Raw genomic sequence first — 16,733 nt, forward strand, 5'->3', positions numbered from 1 at the left:
CCAACCTCTCTGACGGTGCCTTCCCTCTCCTACCCCTTCCCCACCACCTTGTCCAGTGCTATTCAATGCCAGTGACAGTCAGTGCTACTGCCAGTCAGTGCCAGTCGGTGCCAGTCAATGCCGCGCAGGCACTTACATCTGCATTCTGGTAGGCGGTGACAGCGATGAACTGAGTCTCGGGGAAGCTGAAGGCCTGAAGCTTGGGGGTGAGATAGGGGTCGTCAGAGCCGTCCTCCTTCACCGGCGCAATGTGCAGCCGTGGCTGGTACTTGTGCAGCGACTGGAGCACGATCATCTGTGCGGAGACAGGGGTCAGCGGGGGGGAAACATGGAGTCAGCGGGGGGAGACATGGGGTCAGCGGGGGGGAGACATGGGGTCAGTGGGGGGGAGACATGGGGGGCAGCACGGGTCGCGACAAGGGGTCATTGCAGGGGAGACAAGGGGGGCAGTGGAGGGGAGACAGAGGCCATTGGGGGCCTGACCCCAGCCCACTGCACACATATAGGAATCTCACACCAGGACACCCCACACTCCGCATTATGGGATTTTCCATCCCCCATACCCAATAGCCCCCCCATAACCCCATAATCTCCCCCCCACAACAACAAATTACATTTACATTTTTTTCCCAAATCCCTGAACCATGTCATGTTCCCCGCCTCATGTCCGCAATCCTCCCCGTACCTGAGTGACATTGTTGGACGCTCCCTTGTTATTCGTCAGTTTGAGTTTCCCGAACGAGATTTCCTGCCGCATCCAATGGGTTCCAGTGTTGGGCGAGTCTGGGTGCATGTACGTCCTGTTACCTGCAGAGGGCAGAGTGGGGTCGGGCAAGTCGACAACTTAGCTTATTATTATTATTATTATTATTATTATTATTATTATTATTATCGTAACTCACCCACAGTCACAACACTACACTGTAAAATCCTGAGAAGCGCTTTACGATGTCTTGACGACACGATATCGTGTGCAAGGATTGCGAGCGAGAGGAGGGACCCGGGTTTCCTTGCCTTATACGCCTCCGCTTACCCAGCAGTAAGTAGGAACCTGTTTGTTAGTCAATTAGTGGATCCCTTTCCGGGGATAATAATACCCCAATAAATCCAGTCACTCAATCCACGACGGTGGATTGGTTGCCGCGTTTCGCCCACAAAATACACAGTCAATTCACTTTACAACTTATTATGTGAAGGTCTTTGAGACGTCTCAACAACCTGATAAGGCGCTATATCAAATGCAAGGATTATTAGTTATTATTATGATTAAGATTATGCTGAAGTCTGGATTCTGCTCTTCCGGTAAATGTTATTCTTTACTTTCTTTAATCTCTGCCTTTCCCCACATTCTCGGTCTCTACTCTCCTTTACTCCTGAGTCCATTCTCGTACTCATGAAGGGTGTTCACACCTGAGGCTGGTGGTGGGGGTGTGGGGGGTTCATTGTTTGATCGTGAATAGACAAACATAATCAATCTACTGAGGTCTCACTCCCCCCCCAATCTACTGAGGTCTCACTCCCCCCCCACCCTACCATCAGGGTCAGCGCAGGGTTCGGAACTTTGCTTTGTCAAGTATCAAATGCAAGGATTATTATTATTATTATTGGTTGAACCGGGAGACGATTCCCCCACCCACCACCCCCACACCCACCACCCCCACACCCTCGCCCGCCCCCCCCCACACGCCCGCCCAGCCCAGTGGGCACCGAGGCCATTGAGCATTGAGAGGCGTTCTGAGAGCACTTGATATCTCAGAGCAGAGCGGACGGTGGCTGTGAGTGTTACAGCAGGTGGTAGCGTTACCAAACTGAGCCACTGGGGTGGTAGTGGGATGGGGGAGCAGCACATTAACACACTCCCAACACCTCCCCCCCGCCACCTGGCCAGGCTCCAGATGTGTGCTCAAAGTCAGGCAGCAACTCAGGTGCAATCAGGCCATTTCAGGACAGACACCGGGAAGTGTTTCTTTACTGAGAGGGTAAATAACAGTTGGAGCAAGGTTACCAGGAAGGTGGTGGAGGCTACAATCGGGTGTTGTAGTTTTCCTCATTGTGGGATGAGGGTTTGCCGTGGTTTCGGGACGGGCACTAACCTTGCATGCTGCCCTCCGCCTTGCCACACTGCACCCACTTGCCGCCCTGGTACCTCCAGTGATGCTGGTCAGCCAGGACCACGTCCACAAAGACATTGTAGTGAGCCGTGGGCTCCAGCCCCGTGATGTTAAAGCTCAGGAACGGGAACATCCGCCTGCGGAGAGAAGAGAAGGTCCCAGTCCAGCAACAACACGGACAACAATGACGGTAACAACAGCAACAAAACAGTGACACATCAACTCCAGCCAGACACTGCTAGTGGTTAGCACACTTGCCTCGCAAGCAAGAGGACCTGGGTTAGATTCTTGGGCAGGGCCAAACCTTAGCCAAGTTTCCTTACTCCCCACGCTTCTGTTTACAGTAAGTAGGATTTGCAGTAAGTAGGATTGGTGGATCAATTAATCGATTGGTGGATCGCTTTACGTGGACAATAATCACTCGAAACAAAAATAAAGAATCCACGACTGTTTGTGGGACACTGCTGTGCGCGATCGGCTGTCACGTTTCGGCCACAAACACGCAGACACTACACTTTACAACACGTTCTGTGAAGCGCATTGAAAGGTCACGACGACGTGATAAGGCACTTGATCAAATGCAAGGATCGTGATTATTCTATGTCACCCCTCGTGGCTGGGAGTGTGACCCATTGCCTTTCACATCACGAGGACGTCTCAACTCTCTCGTTTAAACCAATTTGAGAAAATGATTCCAACGGCTGCTCGCGGGATGTTAAGGCGCTCTGTACAAATCGACTACCTCGTTTGTCCCCAAAACACACGTCTCGATAATGTGAGAAACACAGTATCACACACACACAGTTTACTATAAGCCACAGACACAGGAATGTGATGCTCATGTTGGGGGAGGGGATGGGAGGTGGGAGACAGCGCTATGTGTTTCCCCTCTGATGATCGGGATGGCGATGGGGAAATCCTCTCAGGGATGATCGGCCCTGAGCGTAATCTCTGTCTCATTTCACACTGAACACAGTCATCACTTTACAGTGTAACTTTGAAGCGCCGAGCGACGTCTCGACAAAGTGGTAAGGGGCTGTATCAAACACAACGGTTATATTGTTGTTATCAATAATAATTAATTATTCTGTCTCAGGGTGATTACTTGACATAAGAACATAAGAATTAGGAGCAGGAGTAGGCCATTCAGCCCCTCTAGCCTGCCCCGCCATTCAATAAGATTATGGCTGATCTATTCTAACTCCACCTACCCGCCTTATCCCTTAATCCCTTTATTCACAAGAAATCTATCAATCTCAGTCTTGAATATGTTCTTCCTCAACTCAGTGCGAAAAGGCCTTACCCCTAATTTTAAGACTGTGGTTATAGTTTCTCCAACCAGGGGAAAAAGTCTCCCACTATCTATTCTGTCATGTCCCTTAATAATCTTGTAGGTTTCTATAAGATCGCCTCTCATTCTTCTATATTCTAGAGAATATAGGTCTAAATTGGTCAACCTATCCTCATAACTCATCCTCCTCATCCCAGGTACCAACCTAGTGAATCTACGTTGTACCCCCTCCAAGGCGAGTACAATCCTTTCTTAAATAAGGAGACCAAAACTGCACACAGTACTCTCGTTGCGGTCTCACCAGGGCTCTATACAGTTGCAGCAAGACTTCCCTACTCTTATATTCAACCCTTTTGTAACAAATGCCAACATACCGTTAGCCTTCCTAATTGCTTGCTGTACCTGCAAACTAACTTTTTGTGACTGGTGTACAAGGACACCCGAGTCCCTCTGAATCTAAAAGATTTGTTAAGCGTGACTTCCCTTTTGTAAAGCCATGTTGACTCTATCTAATCATATTGCGATCCTCTAAGTACCCCACTACGATATCCTTAATTAAGGAATCTAGAATTTTCCCTACCACCGATGTCAGACTAACTGGTCTATAGTTCCCCATCTTTTCTCCTTTTCTCTCCCACCCTCTTAAATAGTGGTGCGATCTTCCAATCAATGGGAACCGTTCCAGAATCCAAAGAATTTTGGAAGAACGGACACAAGGCCTCCACGATCTCATGAGCGACCTCTTTTAAAACTCTAGGCTGCAAACCATCAGGACCAGGGGACTTGTCACTTTTTAATGCCAACAATTTCCCGAGCACCAATTCTTTACTAATGTAAATTTCCCTAAGTTTCTCCCTACCATTAGCCCCTTGGTTCATCTCTATTTCTGGTAAACTTCTTGTGTCTTCTAACGTAAAGACAGAAGCAAAGTATTTATTTAGGTACTCTGCCATATCCTTATCCCCCGTTATAATTCCTCCTGTCTCTGCCTGTAATGGACCCACATTTACTTTTACTCGCCTATTCCTCTTAATATATTGATGAAAACGCTTACAATCTGTCTTAATGTTCCTAGCGAGCTTGCCCTCGTAATCCATTTTCTCCCTCTTAATGAGCTTTTTGGTTTTCCTTTGATGGTCCCAGTCCTCAGCTTTGCTACTCTTTTTGGCAGTTTTATAGTCCTTTTCTTTTAGTTTTCTACTTTCTCTAACTGCTCTAGTTAGTCACGGATAAACTGCTTTCCTCTGGTACTCTTATTCCTCAAGGAATGAGAATTTTACACTACATCTTTAAACATTTACCACTATTTACCATTGACATATCCATGCAGGATACACTGTAAAGCGTAGTGACTGTGCATTTTATGGGTGAAATGTGCCAGGCATTTAAAAAGCGAATAAACACATAGATGGGTTTCTTTAAGTTGAAGATTCAGACGAGCGCAAATCCTGGAGGTAAAGATTATTCTGTTCAAAAAAACAAGAGTGAATCAGCCGTGAAAGATAACGAACGGGAGAGGCGTGCACCGCGATCCACACGGCAAAGCCCTTGTCTCCTTTCCACCAGCAACCGTCCGTCCATCTCTGGCTTCACTGCTCGCCCAGACCCCTACCCAACCCTGCCACATGCGCCACATCAGTACAGAGAGCCGCTGTGTATGATCACATACTGTCAGGAGGGGAGAGGGAGAGCTGCAAGGGATGGAGGAGTGGGGAAAAGGATGTCAGAGAACGTTTAGACAGTGAGAACGTTTTTCAAGGACCCTCAAGTGACTTCAGGAAGCCAGAGACGGAGTTCGTGGTCATTTCTTTTTAAACTCTTTTCGCTGAAAGAGTATCTTTGCTGTTCACTTATCTTGTTTGTGTTAATCGCTTCCTTTGATGTGGGATTGATCGTTGGTGATAGGGATGATTGACGAGCTACCTTTCTACCTTCTCTCCCGCCGCTAACCTTCTGTGTGTCTGTCTCTCTCTCTCTCTTCATCTCTTTGTGGGTGTGCCTCTCTCTTTTAATTTTTGTGCATGTATCTCTCTCTCTCTCTGTGTGCCCGAGTGTATGAGTATTCTCTATGTGTCTGTCACTGTCTCTGTGTGGGTGTCTCTCTCTTTCTCTTTCTGTATGTGTCTGTCTCTCTCTCTCTGTGTGTCTCTCTCTCTCTGTATGCATCTGTCTGCGTCTCTCTCTGTCTATCTCTGCCTGCCTGCCTCTCTCTCTCTCGCCGCATTATTCGGTGATACAACCCTGGACAATAATAATAACAATAATAGCATCTTATCATGTCGTTGAGATGTCTCAAAGCGCTTCACAGAATAATAATCCTTGCATTTGATATAGCGCTTTTCACGTCGGGAGGACGTCCCAAAGCGCTTTACAGAACGCACTGTAAAGTGAATTGACTGTATATTTGTGGGCGAACGCGGCAGCCAATTGCGCACAGCAATGTCCCACAAACAGTTTGTGGATTGAGTGACCAAATTATTTATTTATTTATTTATTTATTCATTTGGAGGAATTATTATGATTCACCAATCCACTAGCAACTAGGTTCCTCATTACTGCTTGGTATACAGAGGCACGTGGAGTAAGGAAACTTGTCTACAGTTTCATCTCGCCTGGGAATCGAACCTCTCAACTGTGAGATCACGGGTGGCGGTGGAGAGGGCTGACACCCCGGCTAAGCTTTCTGTTATTCCTATAGAATCCCACAGCACAGGAGGAGGCCATTCGGCCCATCGTGCCTGTGACGGCGTGTTGAAAGAGCTGCTAACTAGTTCCACTCCCCGCTCTTACCCCATAGCCCTACAATTTTTTCTTTTCAATTACCTATCGAATTCCCTTTTGAAAGTTACAATCGAATCTGCTTCCACCACTCTTTCAGGTAGTGCATTCCAGACCATAACTACTCACCGCTTAATAAAAAAAATTCTCTTAGTCTCTCCTCTGGTTCTTTTGCCAGTTATCTTAAATCTGTGTTCTTTGGTTACTAACCCATCCGCCAGAGGAAACAGTTTCTCCCTATCTACGCTATCAAAGCCCTTCATAATTTTGAACAACGATTAAATCTGCCCTCAACCTTCTCTGCTCTAAGGAGAATAATCCCAGATTCTCTAATCTCTCCACATAATTGTAGTCCCTCATCCTTGGTACCGTTCTCGTAAATACAGCAACTGTCTGACCCCCACCCGACTTCTTTAGTGACCACCTCCCCACCCTGGCTCAGTGACCACCTGCCTCCCCACCCCCACCACAGGCTCAGTGCCAATCAGGTCCTTGGGTGGCTTCCCCCGAAACTCTGAGGCTGACTCAGGAACAGACAAGATGTGAGTCAGCATATTAATAGAGAGAGAGAGGGAAGGAGGGAGGATGAGAGCACGAGGAAGAATGAGCGAGCAAGAGTGAGTGAGTGAGTGAGTGAGTGAGTGAGCACGAACGAGAGTGAGTGAGTGATTGAGCAAGCGAGCGAGATGCAAAAAAAATCAACGGTGATGGACACGAGATAGAGGAGAGAGTGAGTCACAGGGGCCTATCGTGCTGACTCCGATGGTCTCACTTAAGAATTTGTCTAATTGTAGCTGCTCTGACCCACTGAGCTGGTGGATTGAGTCCGGGGGGGGGGGGGGGGGGGGTGGGAGGGGAGTCGTGGGGTGGAGGTGCTACTGGGGGTCAGGCTGAGCTTCCAGTGGCCACAAGTTTCTGGGTAAGAAAACAGTAAAGAGCTGATAATTAACAACAATCTGGTCCCCAAATTCAATTCAAATTCTCAACACTGAGGTCGGTAGATTTTGTTAGGCCAGGGTATCAAAGCACGGAGCAAACGTGGGTAAATGGAGTCGAGGTGCAAATCAGCCATGATCCAATGGAATGGTGGATCAGGCTGGAGGGTCTGAATGGCCTCCCCCTTTTCCTATGTTCCTCTAACAACAACAACTTGCATTTACACAGGACGCTTTGTATGTTACTGCAGAATGCCTCTCAGAGCGCTGAAACAATAACATAGTTTGACACCGAACCAGGGAGATGACCATCTGCGCAGAGAAGAGTCTTCAGCTGCGATCTGAAGGCGAGCATCAAATATTATTATTACTGAGATAGAGATAGCTCAGTGCGTTCCAACCAGGGAAGTGGATAAGCACCTGAGCATTAACAGAATTAATCAGTATAATAATAATCCGTGGTTGAGACGTCTCAAAGCGTTTACAGGATGTATTGTAAAGTGGATTGACTGTATTGAATAATAACCTTTGCACTTGACAAAGCAACTTATCACACCGTCGAGGTGTCTCAAAGCACTTCAGTGTAAACTGTAATGAACAGTTTACACAGTAAATTGTGTGTTTTGCAGGTGAACAGGAGCTGCTTGTGGGAATCAATTTGAAACACGGACTGAAGGAACTGCCTCTAACCTCTCCCTCAGTTCCTCTGCTAACAACAACAAATTACATTTGTACAGCGCCTTTCACGTCGGGAGGAAATCCCGAGGCGCTGAAAGAAAGACAAAAAAAGACCGTAAATTTGTATCTGCAAACACAGTGTGCAAAAACCGAGCTACAATGAGGAGATGCCATTCAGGAGAGCTGACTTCACTCCAGTCCCCGGTTTGTTAGAAATGAATAAAAATCGGATATTCTTTGAATCCGAGCAAGAGAATTGACATCCCGGGGCGAGCCGAGGTTCACAAAGATCAGGAGACTTGTAATGACAACTCCGCGGGGAACCAACTCCTGTAAGGAATAACATTTTGGCTTCCCATGTAGTGATAGAGTATTACACTCCAACACAGAGCACGGGGCTTTCAAGTTAAACTCTTGGATGTGCACATTAATGATTAAATGCACTCTACACAGGTTGAAATGCACACAGGATTAATGATTAAATAATAATAATACTTCCTTTTGATAATGCGCCTTACCAAGTTGCTGAGACATCTCAAAGCGCTTCACAGATTGTATTGTAAAGTGGATTGACTGTGTATTTTGTGGGTAAAACCCACAAAAAATGTGCAATATGCAGCATTAAACGCCACAAGGTGATTTGCTTTCTGTATGTTTGCACCAAGCTTCCATCTGATCAAATGTAGCTGCTGCATGACTGAAACAAGGTCTTTATCATCCCGAGCCTGAGACACAAACACAGAGCACCCACGTGCTGCCAACTCCCAGCCCGTCTTTGTAAATAGTCTTTCCACCACACCCTCTACACAGACTGACAGGGATAGAGATAGACACACATAGATAGTGACAAAGATAGAGACACATACACACACACTAGATATATAGAGAGAAATACACACACAGATATAGGGACACACACACACAGATATAGGGACACACACACATATAGGGATACGTACACAGATATATAGCGACAGGCATCATAGTTATATAGGGACAGGCCCGCATTGATATATAGGGACAGGCCCACATAGATATATATAGGGGCAGGCACACACATATATATATAGGGGCAGGCACACATAGATATATATAGGGGCAGGCACACATAGATATATGTGGATAGGCACACAGATAGATATAGGGACAGGCACACATATAGGGAAACGTAGGGACACACACATCTAGATATATAGGGACACACATATAGGGACTGGCACATGTAGATATATAACGAGAGGCACACATACATATAAGGCAGGCACATGTAGATATAGGGACAGGCACTAATAGGTATAGGGAGATGGAGGGACAGGCACATCTAGATATCTAGGGACATGCATATAGGGACAGGCCCACATAGATATATAGGGACAGACACATATAGATATATAGGGACAGGCCTACATAGATATATAGGGACAGGCCCACATAGATATATATAGGGACAGGCCCACATAGATATATAGGGACAGGCCTACATAGATATATAGGGACAGGCCCACATAGATATATAGGGACAGGCCCACATAGATATATATAGGGACAGGCCCACATAGATATATATAGGGACAGGCCCACATAGATATATATAGGGACAGGCCCACATAGATATATAGGGACAGGCCCACATAGATATATAGGGACAGGCCCACATAGAATATAGGGACTGGCACCCATAGATATATAGGGGCTGGCCCACATAGATATACATAGGGGCAGGCCCATATAGATATATAGGGACTGGCACCCATAGATATATATGGACTGGCACACATAGATACAGGCACACATAGATACAGGAACAGGCACCCATAGGGACAGGCACACATGCATATAGGGACAGGCACGTATAGATATATAGGGACAGGCACACATAGATGTATAGGGACAGGCACGCACAGATGTATAGGGACGGGCATGCATAGATGTATAGGGATACGTACGCATAGATGTAGGGACACACAAACATAGATATATAGCGACAGGCACACATACATATAGGGACATGAATGCATAAATATAGGGACATGCATACATACACAGGGGTCCACACATAGATATAGAGACTGGCACACCTATGTATAGGGACAGGAATGCATAGATACAGAGACCATGACCACAATCATAGATATGAAAGGACAGACACACATAGATATAGGGACAGGCATGTGTAGACATAGGGACAGGCATGTATAGACATAGGGATTCACACGCAAAGATACAGGGACATGCACACATAGATATAGGGACATACACAAATAGCAGATATCGATATGCCGCAGATATATGGGGACAGGTACATATAGAAATTTACACACAGTTATATAGGGACACTCACATGTAGATATAGGGACATGCACATACAGATGTATTGGGACAGGCACACATAGATTTAGGGACAGGCACACATAGATATATAGGGAAAGGCACACATAGATAGATGGGAAAAGGCACAAATAGGTGTATATAAAGACAGGAACACATAGATACATAGTTAGAGGCAAATATAGATATAAAGGGGCAGGAATACATAGATATATAGGGACACGCACACTAGATATAGGCCATACACAAATAGCTGATATGGATATGCTCACATAAATACATGGGGACAGGCACACGTAGATATAAAGGTCAGGCACACGTAGATATAGTGACAAACACACATTGATATATAGGGACATGCACATATAGAAATATTGGGACATGCGCACGTACATATACAGGGACATGCAAATGTAGATATAGGGATATGAACATATAGATGTATTGGGACAGGCACATATAGATTTAGGGACATACACTCATAGATATATAGGGACAGGCACACATAGATATAAAGGGGCAGGCACACATAGATAAATAGGAGCAAGTACCCATAGATATAGAGGAACAGGCACCCATAGATATATAGGGACAGGCAAGCATAGATGTATGGGGACAGGAACCCATAGAAGTATGGGGACAGGCGCCCATAGAGGTATAGGGACAGGCATCCATAGAGGTATAGGGACAGGCACCCATAGAGGTATAGGGACAGGCACCCATAGAGGTATAGGGACAGGCACTCATAGAAGTATAGAGGTTTTGGAGTCCTGTAGCTCAGTGGTTAGAGCACTCGCTTTGCAAGTGAGAGACCTGAGTTCAATTCCAGGCAGAGGGCGAAACCTTGGGCAAGTTTCCTTACTCCACACAGAGCCTAATAATAATCCCTCCAAAACAAAACAATAATAAATTGGTCATTTTCAATCTATGACTGTTTGTGGGACATTGCTGTGCGCAATTGGCCGCCGCGTTTGCCCACAAATATACAGTCAATTCACTTTACAGTGTGTTCTGTGAAGTGCTTTGGGACATCCTCTCGACTTGAAAAGCGCTATATCAAATGCAAGGATTATTATTATTATTATTATTAGGTCAGGTACCCATAGATATATAGGAACAGACAACCATAGATATATAGGGACAGGCACATATAGAAATATAGGGACAGCCAAACATAAATGTATAGGGATATGCATCCGTAGATATAGGGACACGCACACATAGATATAGGGAGACGTAGGTATAGGCACACATAGATATATAACGACACACACACATAGATATAGGGGCAGACACACATAGATATATGGACAGGCACAAATAGTAGCGAGATGTGGGGACAGGCACATCTAGCTATATAGGGACAATCATATAGAGACAGGCACATGCAGGTATAGGGTCAGGCACATATAGATATATAGGGACACAAACACAAAGATATAGCTGATATGGATATGCACACATAAATACATGGGGACAGGTACACGTAGATATAAAGGTCAGGCACACGTAGATATAGTGACAAACACACCTAGATATATAGGGACATGCACATATAGAAATATTGGGATATGCGCACATACATATACAGGGACACACAAATGAAGGTATAGGGACATGCACATATAGATGTATTGGGACAGACACACATAGATACATAGAGACAGATACACAGAGATAATGGGACAGGCACAGATAGAAAACGAAACAGGTAAACATAAAAAACAGGACAGGCACATACAAACATATAGGGACAGACACACGTAGATATATAGGGACAGACACACATAGATATATACAAGCACACATAGATATATAGTGACAGGCACACATAGATATAGGGACAGGCACACATAGATATAGGGACACACAAAGAGATATGTAGGGACAGGCACACATAGATATAGGGACACGCATTCATACATACAGTGACACGCTCACATACACAGGTGTCCACACAGACATAGGGACAAGCACCCATAGAGATATAGGGAATGGCACCCATAGAGATATAAATACAGTCATCCATAAATGTATAGGGACAGGCACACATAGATATAGGGACAGGCACACAGATATATAGGGACAGGCACACACAGGTATATAGAGACTGGCACACATAGATATATAGGGACAGGCACACACAGGCACATAGGGACAGGCACACACAGGTATATAGAGACAGGAAAACATAGATATAGGGATAGGCAAGTACAGATAACGGGACAGACACACATAGATATAGGGACACGCATGCATACATACAGCGACACGTTCACATACATAGGTGTCCACACAGAAGTAGGGACAGGCACCCATAGAGATATAGGGAATGGCACCTATAGATACATAGGGACACGCACCCATAGAGATATAAATACAGACATCCATAGATGTATAAGGACAGGCACTCATAGATATATAGGGACTCGTGCCCACAATTATATAGGGACATGCATACATAGATATATAGGGACAGACACACATAGATATATTGGGGTAGGCACGCATTGAGATATAGGAACAGGCACGCATAGAGATATAGGAACAGGCACGCATAGAGATATAGGGGTAGGCACGCATAGAGATATAGGAACAGGCACGCATAGAGATATAGGGGTAGGCACGCATAGAGATATAGGAACAGGCACGCATAGAGATATAGGAACAGACACACATAGATATATAGGAACAGAAACACATAGATATATAGGGACAGGACCAAACAGATCCATAGGGACAAGCCCACACAACAACACAACAACAACAAGATTTCATTTATAGAGCGTCTTTCACGTCGGGAGGACGTCCCAAGGCACTGGACAATTGGGTTGGGACCCGAGCAGGGGGGAAATGGTCAGGGTGAGGGGAGGGAAGGGAGGGAGGGAGCGAGGAGGGGGTAAAGAGACGAGATCTATAGGGACAGGCCCACACAGATCCATAGGGACAGGCCCACATAGATATAGGGACACGCACACATAGATATATAGGGACACGTGCCCATATATATATATATATATAGATTCAGGGGCCCCTAGGTCTGTAGGGACAGGCGCCCCTAGGTCTGTAGGGACAGGCGCCCCTAGAGATGTAGGGACAGGCACCCCTAGAGATGTAGGGCGCCCCTAGAGATGTAGGGACGGGCGCCCCTAGAGATGTAGGGACAGGCGCCCCTAGAGATGTAGGGACAGGCGCCCCTAGAGATGTAGGGACGGGCGCCCCTAGAGATGTAGGGACAGGCGCCCCTAGAGATGTAGGGACAGGCGCCCCTAGAGATGTAGGGACAGGCGCCCATGGATACATAGGAACAGACACATAATAATAATAATAATAAACTAATCCTTGCATTTGATATAGTGCTTTTCACGTCGGGAGGACGTCCCAAAGCGCTTCACAGAACACACTGTAAAGTGAATTGACTGTATATTTGTGGGCGAACGCGGCAGCCAATTGCGCACAGCAATGTCCCACAAACAATCGTGGATTGAAGATGACCAATTTATTATTGTTGTTGGTTTTGGAGGGATTATTATTAGGCTCTGTGTGGAGTAAGGAAACTTGCCCAAGGTTTCGCCCTCTGCCTGGAATTGAACCCAGGTCTCTCACTTGCAAAGCAAGTGCTCTAACCACTGAGCTACAGGACTCCATATAGATACATAGGAACAAACACACATAGATAACGGGACAGGCACACCCAGATACATAGGGACAGGCCCATATAGATATATAGAGACAAGCATCCATAGAGATACAAGTTCAGTCATCCATAGATGTATAGGGACTCGTGCCCACAGATATATTGGGATAAGCACACATAGATATAGGGACACACACATATGGATGTGAAGTGCTTTCGGACGTCCTCCCGCCGGGGAAAGCGCTATATCAAATGCAAGGATTATTATTATTATTATAGGGACAGGCAAACTTAGATATAGGGACACGCATGCATACATACAGCAATATGCTCACATACATAGGTGTCCACACATAGACATAGGGACAACCACCCATAGAGATATAGGGAATGGCACCCATAGAGATACAAGTACAGTCATCCATAGGTGTATAGGGACAGGCACACTTAGATATATAGGGACAGGCAAATACAGATAACGGGACAGGCACACATAGATATAGGGAAAGACACACACACATATATATATAAATATGCACATATATAGGAAAACACGCATATGTACATAGGGAAACGCATGCATAGATAGAGGGACAGGCACACATAGATTTAGGGACACGCATGCGTACATACAGCGACATGCTCACATACACAGGTGTCCACACAGACATGGGGACAGACACCCATAGAGATATAAATACAGTCACCCATAGATGTATAAGGACAGGCACTCATAGACATATAGGGACTCGTGCCCACAGATACATAGGGACATGCACACATAGATATAGGGACAGACACATAGATATAGGGTGTCACAAAGAGATATATAGGGACAGTCACATACACAGGTGACCACACACAGTTATAGGGACAGGCACCCATAGATATATAGGGACAGCATCCATAGAGATACAAATACAGTCATCCATAGATGTATAAGGACAGGCATCCATAGATATATAGGGACTCGTGCTCACAGATATAGAGGGACATGCACACATAGGTGTAGGGACACGCACAAATAGAGGTATAGAGACCGGCGCCCATAGAGGTATAGGGACCGGTGCCCATAGAGGTATAGGGACAGGCGCCCATAGAGTTATATTAATAATAATAATAATAATAATAATCCTTGCATTTGATATAGCGCTTTTCACGTCGGGAGGACGTCCCAAAGCGCTTCACAGAACATACTGCAAAGTGAATTGACTGTATATTTGTGGGCGAACGCGGCAGCCAATTGCGCACAGCAATGTCCCACAAACAGTCGTAGATTGAAAATGACCAATTAATTATTGTTTTTGGTTTTGGAGGATTATTATTAGGCTCTGTGTGGAGTAAGGAAACTTGCCCAAGGTTTCGCCCTCTGCCTGGAATTGAACTCAGGTCTCTCACTTGCAAAGCGAGTGCTCTAACCACTGAGCTACAGGACTCCGGTTATAGGGACAGGCGCCCAGAGGTATAGGGACAGGCGCCCATAGAGGTATAGGGACAGGCGCCCATAGAGGTATAGGGACAGGCGCCCATAGAGGTATAGGGACAGGCGCCCATAGAGGTATAGGGACAGGCACCCATAGAGGTATAGGGACAGGCGCCCATAGAGGTATAGGGACAGGCGCCCATAGAGGTATAGGGACAGGCACACACACATATATGCACATAAACAGGGAAATACATACATAGGGACAGGTGCCCAGAGATGTATGGGGACAGGCGCCCAGAGATGTATGGGGACAGGCGCCTAGAGATGTATGGGGACAGGCGCCCAGAGATGTATGGGGACAGGCGCCCAGAGATGTATGGGGACAAGCGCCCAAAGATATATGGGGACAGGCACCCTTAGGTATATAGGAACAGGCACCAATAAACATATGGGGACAGGCATGCATAATAATAAATATATAATAATAATCCTTGCATTTGATATAGCGCTTTTCATGTCTTCTCGACATCTCAAAGCGCTTCACAGAATATACTGTAACAGGATAGGCACCTGTAGATACATAGGGGCAGGCACACACACGGATATATAGGGACAGGCACACACACAGATATATAGGGACAGGCACACACACAGATATATAGGGACAGGCACACACACAGATATATAGGGACAGGCACACACACAGATATATAGGGACAGGCACACATAGATATATAGGGACAGGCACACACACAGATATATAGGGACAGGCACACATAGATATATAGGGACAGGCACACACACAGATATATAGGGACAGGCACACACACGGATATATAGGGACAGGCACACATAGATATATAAAGAGACAGGCAACCATTGATTATAGTGACGGGCACAAACAGACGCACACATGCATATACAGACACGCGCACGGACGCACATACAGGGGCACACACGCATAAATAGAAGGGCAGGCACACACGCATATAGAGGGACAGGCACACAAGGATATATAGGGAGCACACAAGAATTGGAGAGTGGCTTAGCATGGATTGGAGAGTGGCTAACAGGAAGAAAACAGAGAGTAGGGATGTGGCAGGATGTGGCTAGTGGAGTCCCACAATGATCAGTGCTTGGGCCTCAATTATTTACAGTCTATATCAATGATTTAGATTAGGAAACAGAACTTAACGTATCTAAATTCGCGGACGATACGAAAATAGGTGGTAGAGAAAGCTGTGAGGATGACAGACGGAGAATGCAAAGGGATACAGGCAGACTAGGTTAGTGGGCAAGAAGGTGGCAGATGGAGTATAACGTGGGGAAGTGCAAATTGATTCACATAAGTAGTAAAAATAGAAAAGCAGATTATTTTCTGGATGGGGAGAGACTAGGTAGTGTTAAGATGGATTTGGGTGTCCTTCTACACCAGTCACAAAAAGTTAGCATGCAGGTACACCATGCAACTAGGGCCATGTTGGCGTTCGTTGCAAAAGGGTTAGAGTACAAGAGTAGGGAAGTCTTGCTGCAGTTGTACAAGGCCTTG

General features: G+C 45.9%; 1 protein-coding gene across 1 annotated transcript in view; it reads right to left on the minus strand.

Moving 5' to 3' along the window:
- tbx21 (T-box transcription factor 21) overlaps positions 1 to 16,733 on the minus strand; it is a 32,308-nt gene that overhangs the window by 4,314 nt on the left and 11,261 nt on the right. Inside the window, exons 2-4 of the mRNA XM_042343439.1 lie at positions 2,094 to 2,248; positions 686 to 807; positions 137 to 295 (exon numbers count right to left, since the gene is read on the minus strand). Of these exons, the coding sequence (XP_042199373.1) occupies positions 137 to 295; positions 686 to 807; positions 2,094 to 2,248 (436 nt within the window). The remainder of the gene's footprint in view (positions 1 to 136; positions 296 to 685; positions 808 to 2,093; positions 2,249 to 16,733) is intronic.

This window comes from Callorhinchus milii, unplaced genomic scaffold (genome assembly GCF_018977255.1).
Source record: "Callorhinchus milii isolate IMCB2004 unplaced genomic scaffold, IMCB_Cmil_1.0 Scaffold23, whole genome shotgun sequence".
NCBI lineage: Eukaryota > Metazoa > Chordata > Chondrichthyes > Chimaeriformes > Callorhinchidae > Callorhinchus > Callorhinchus milii.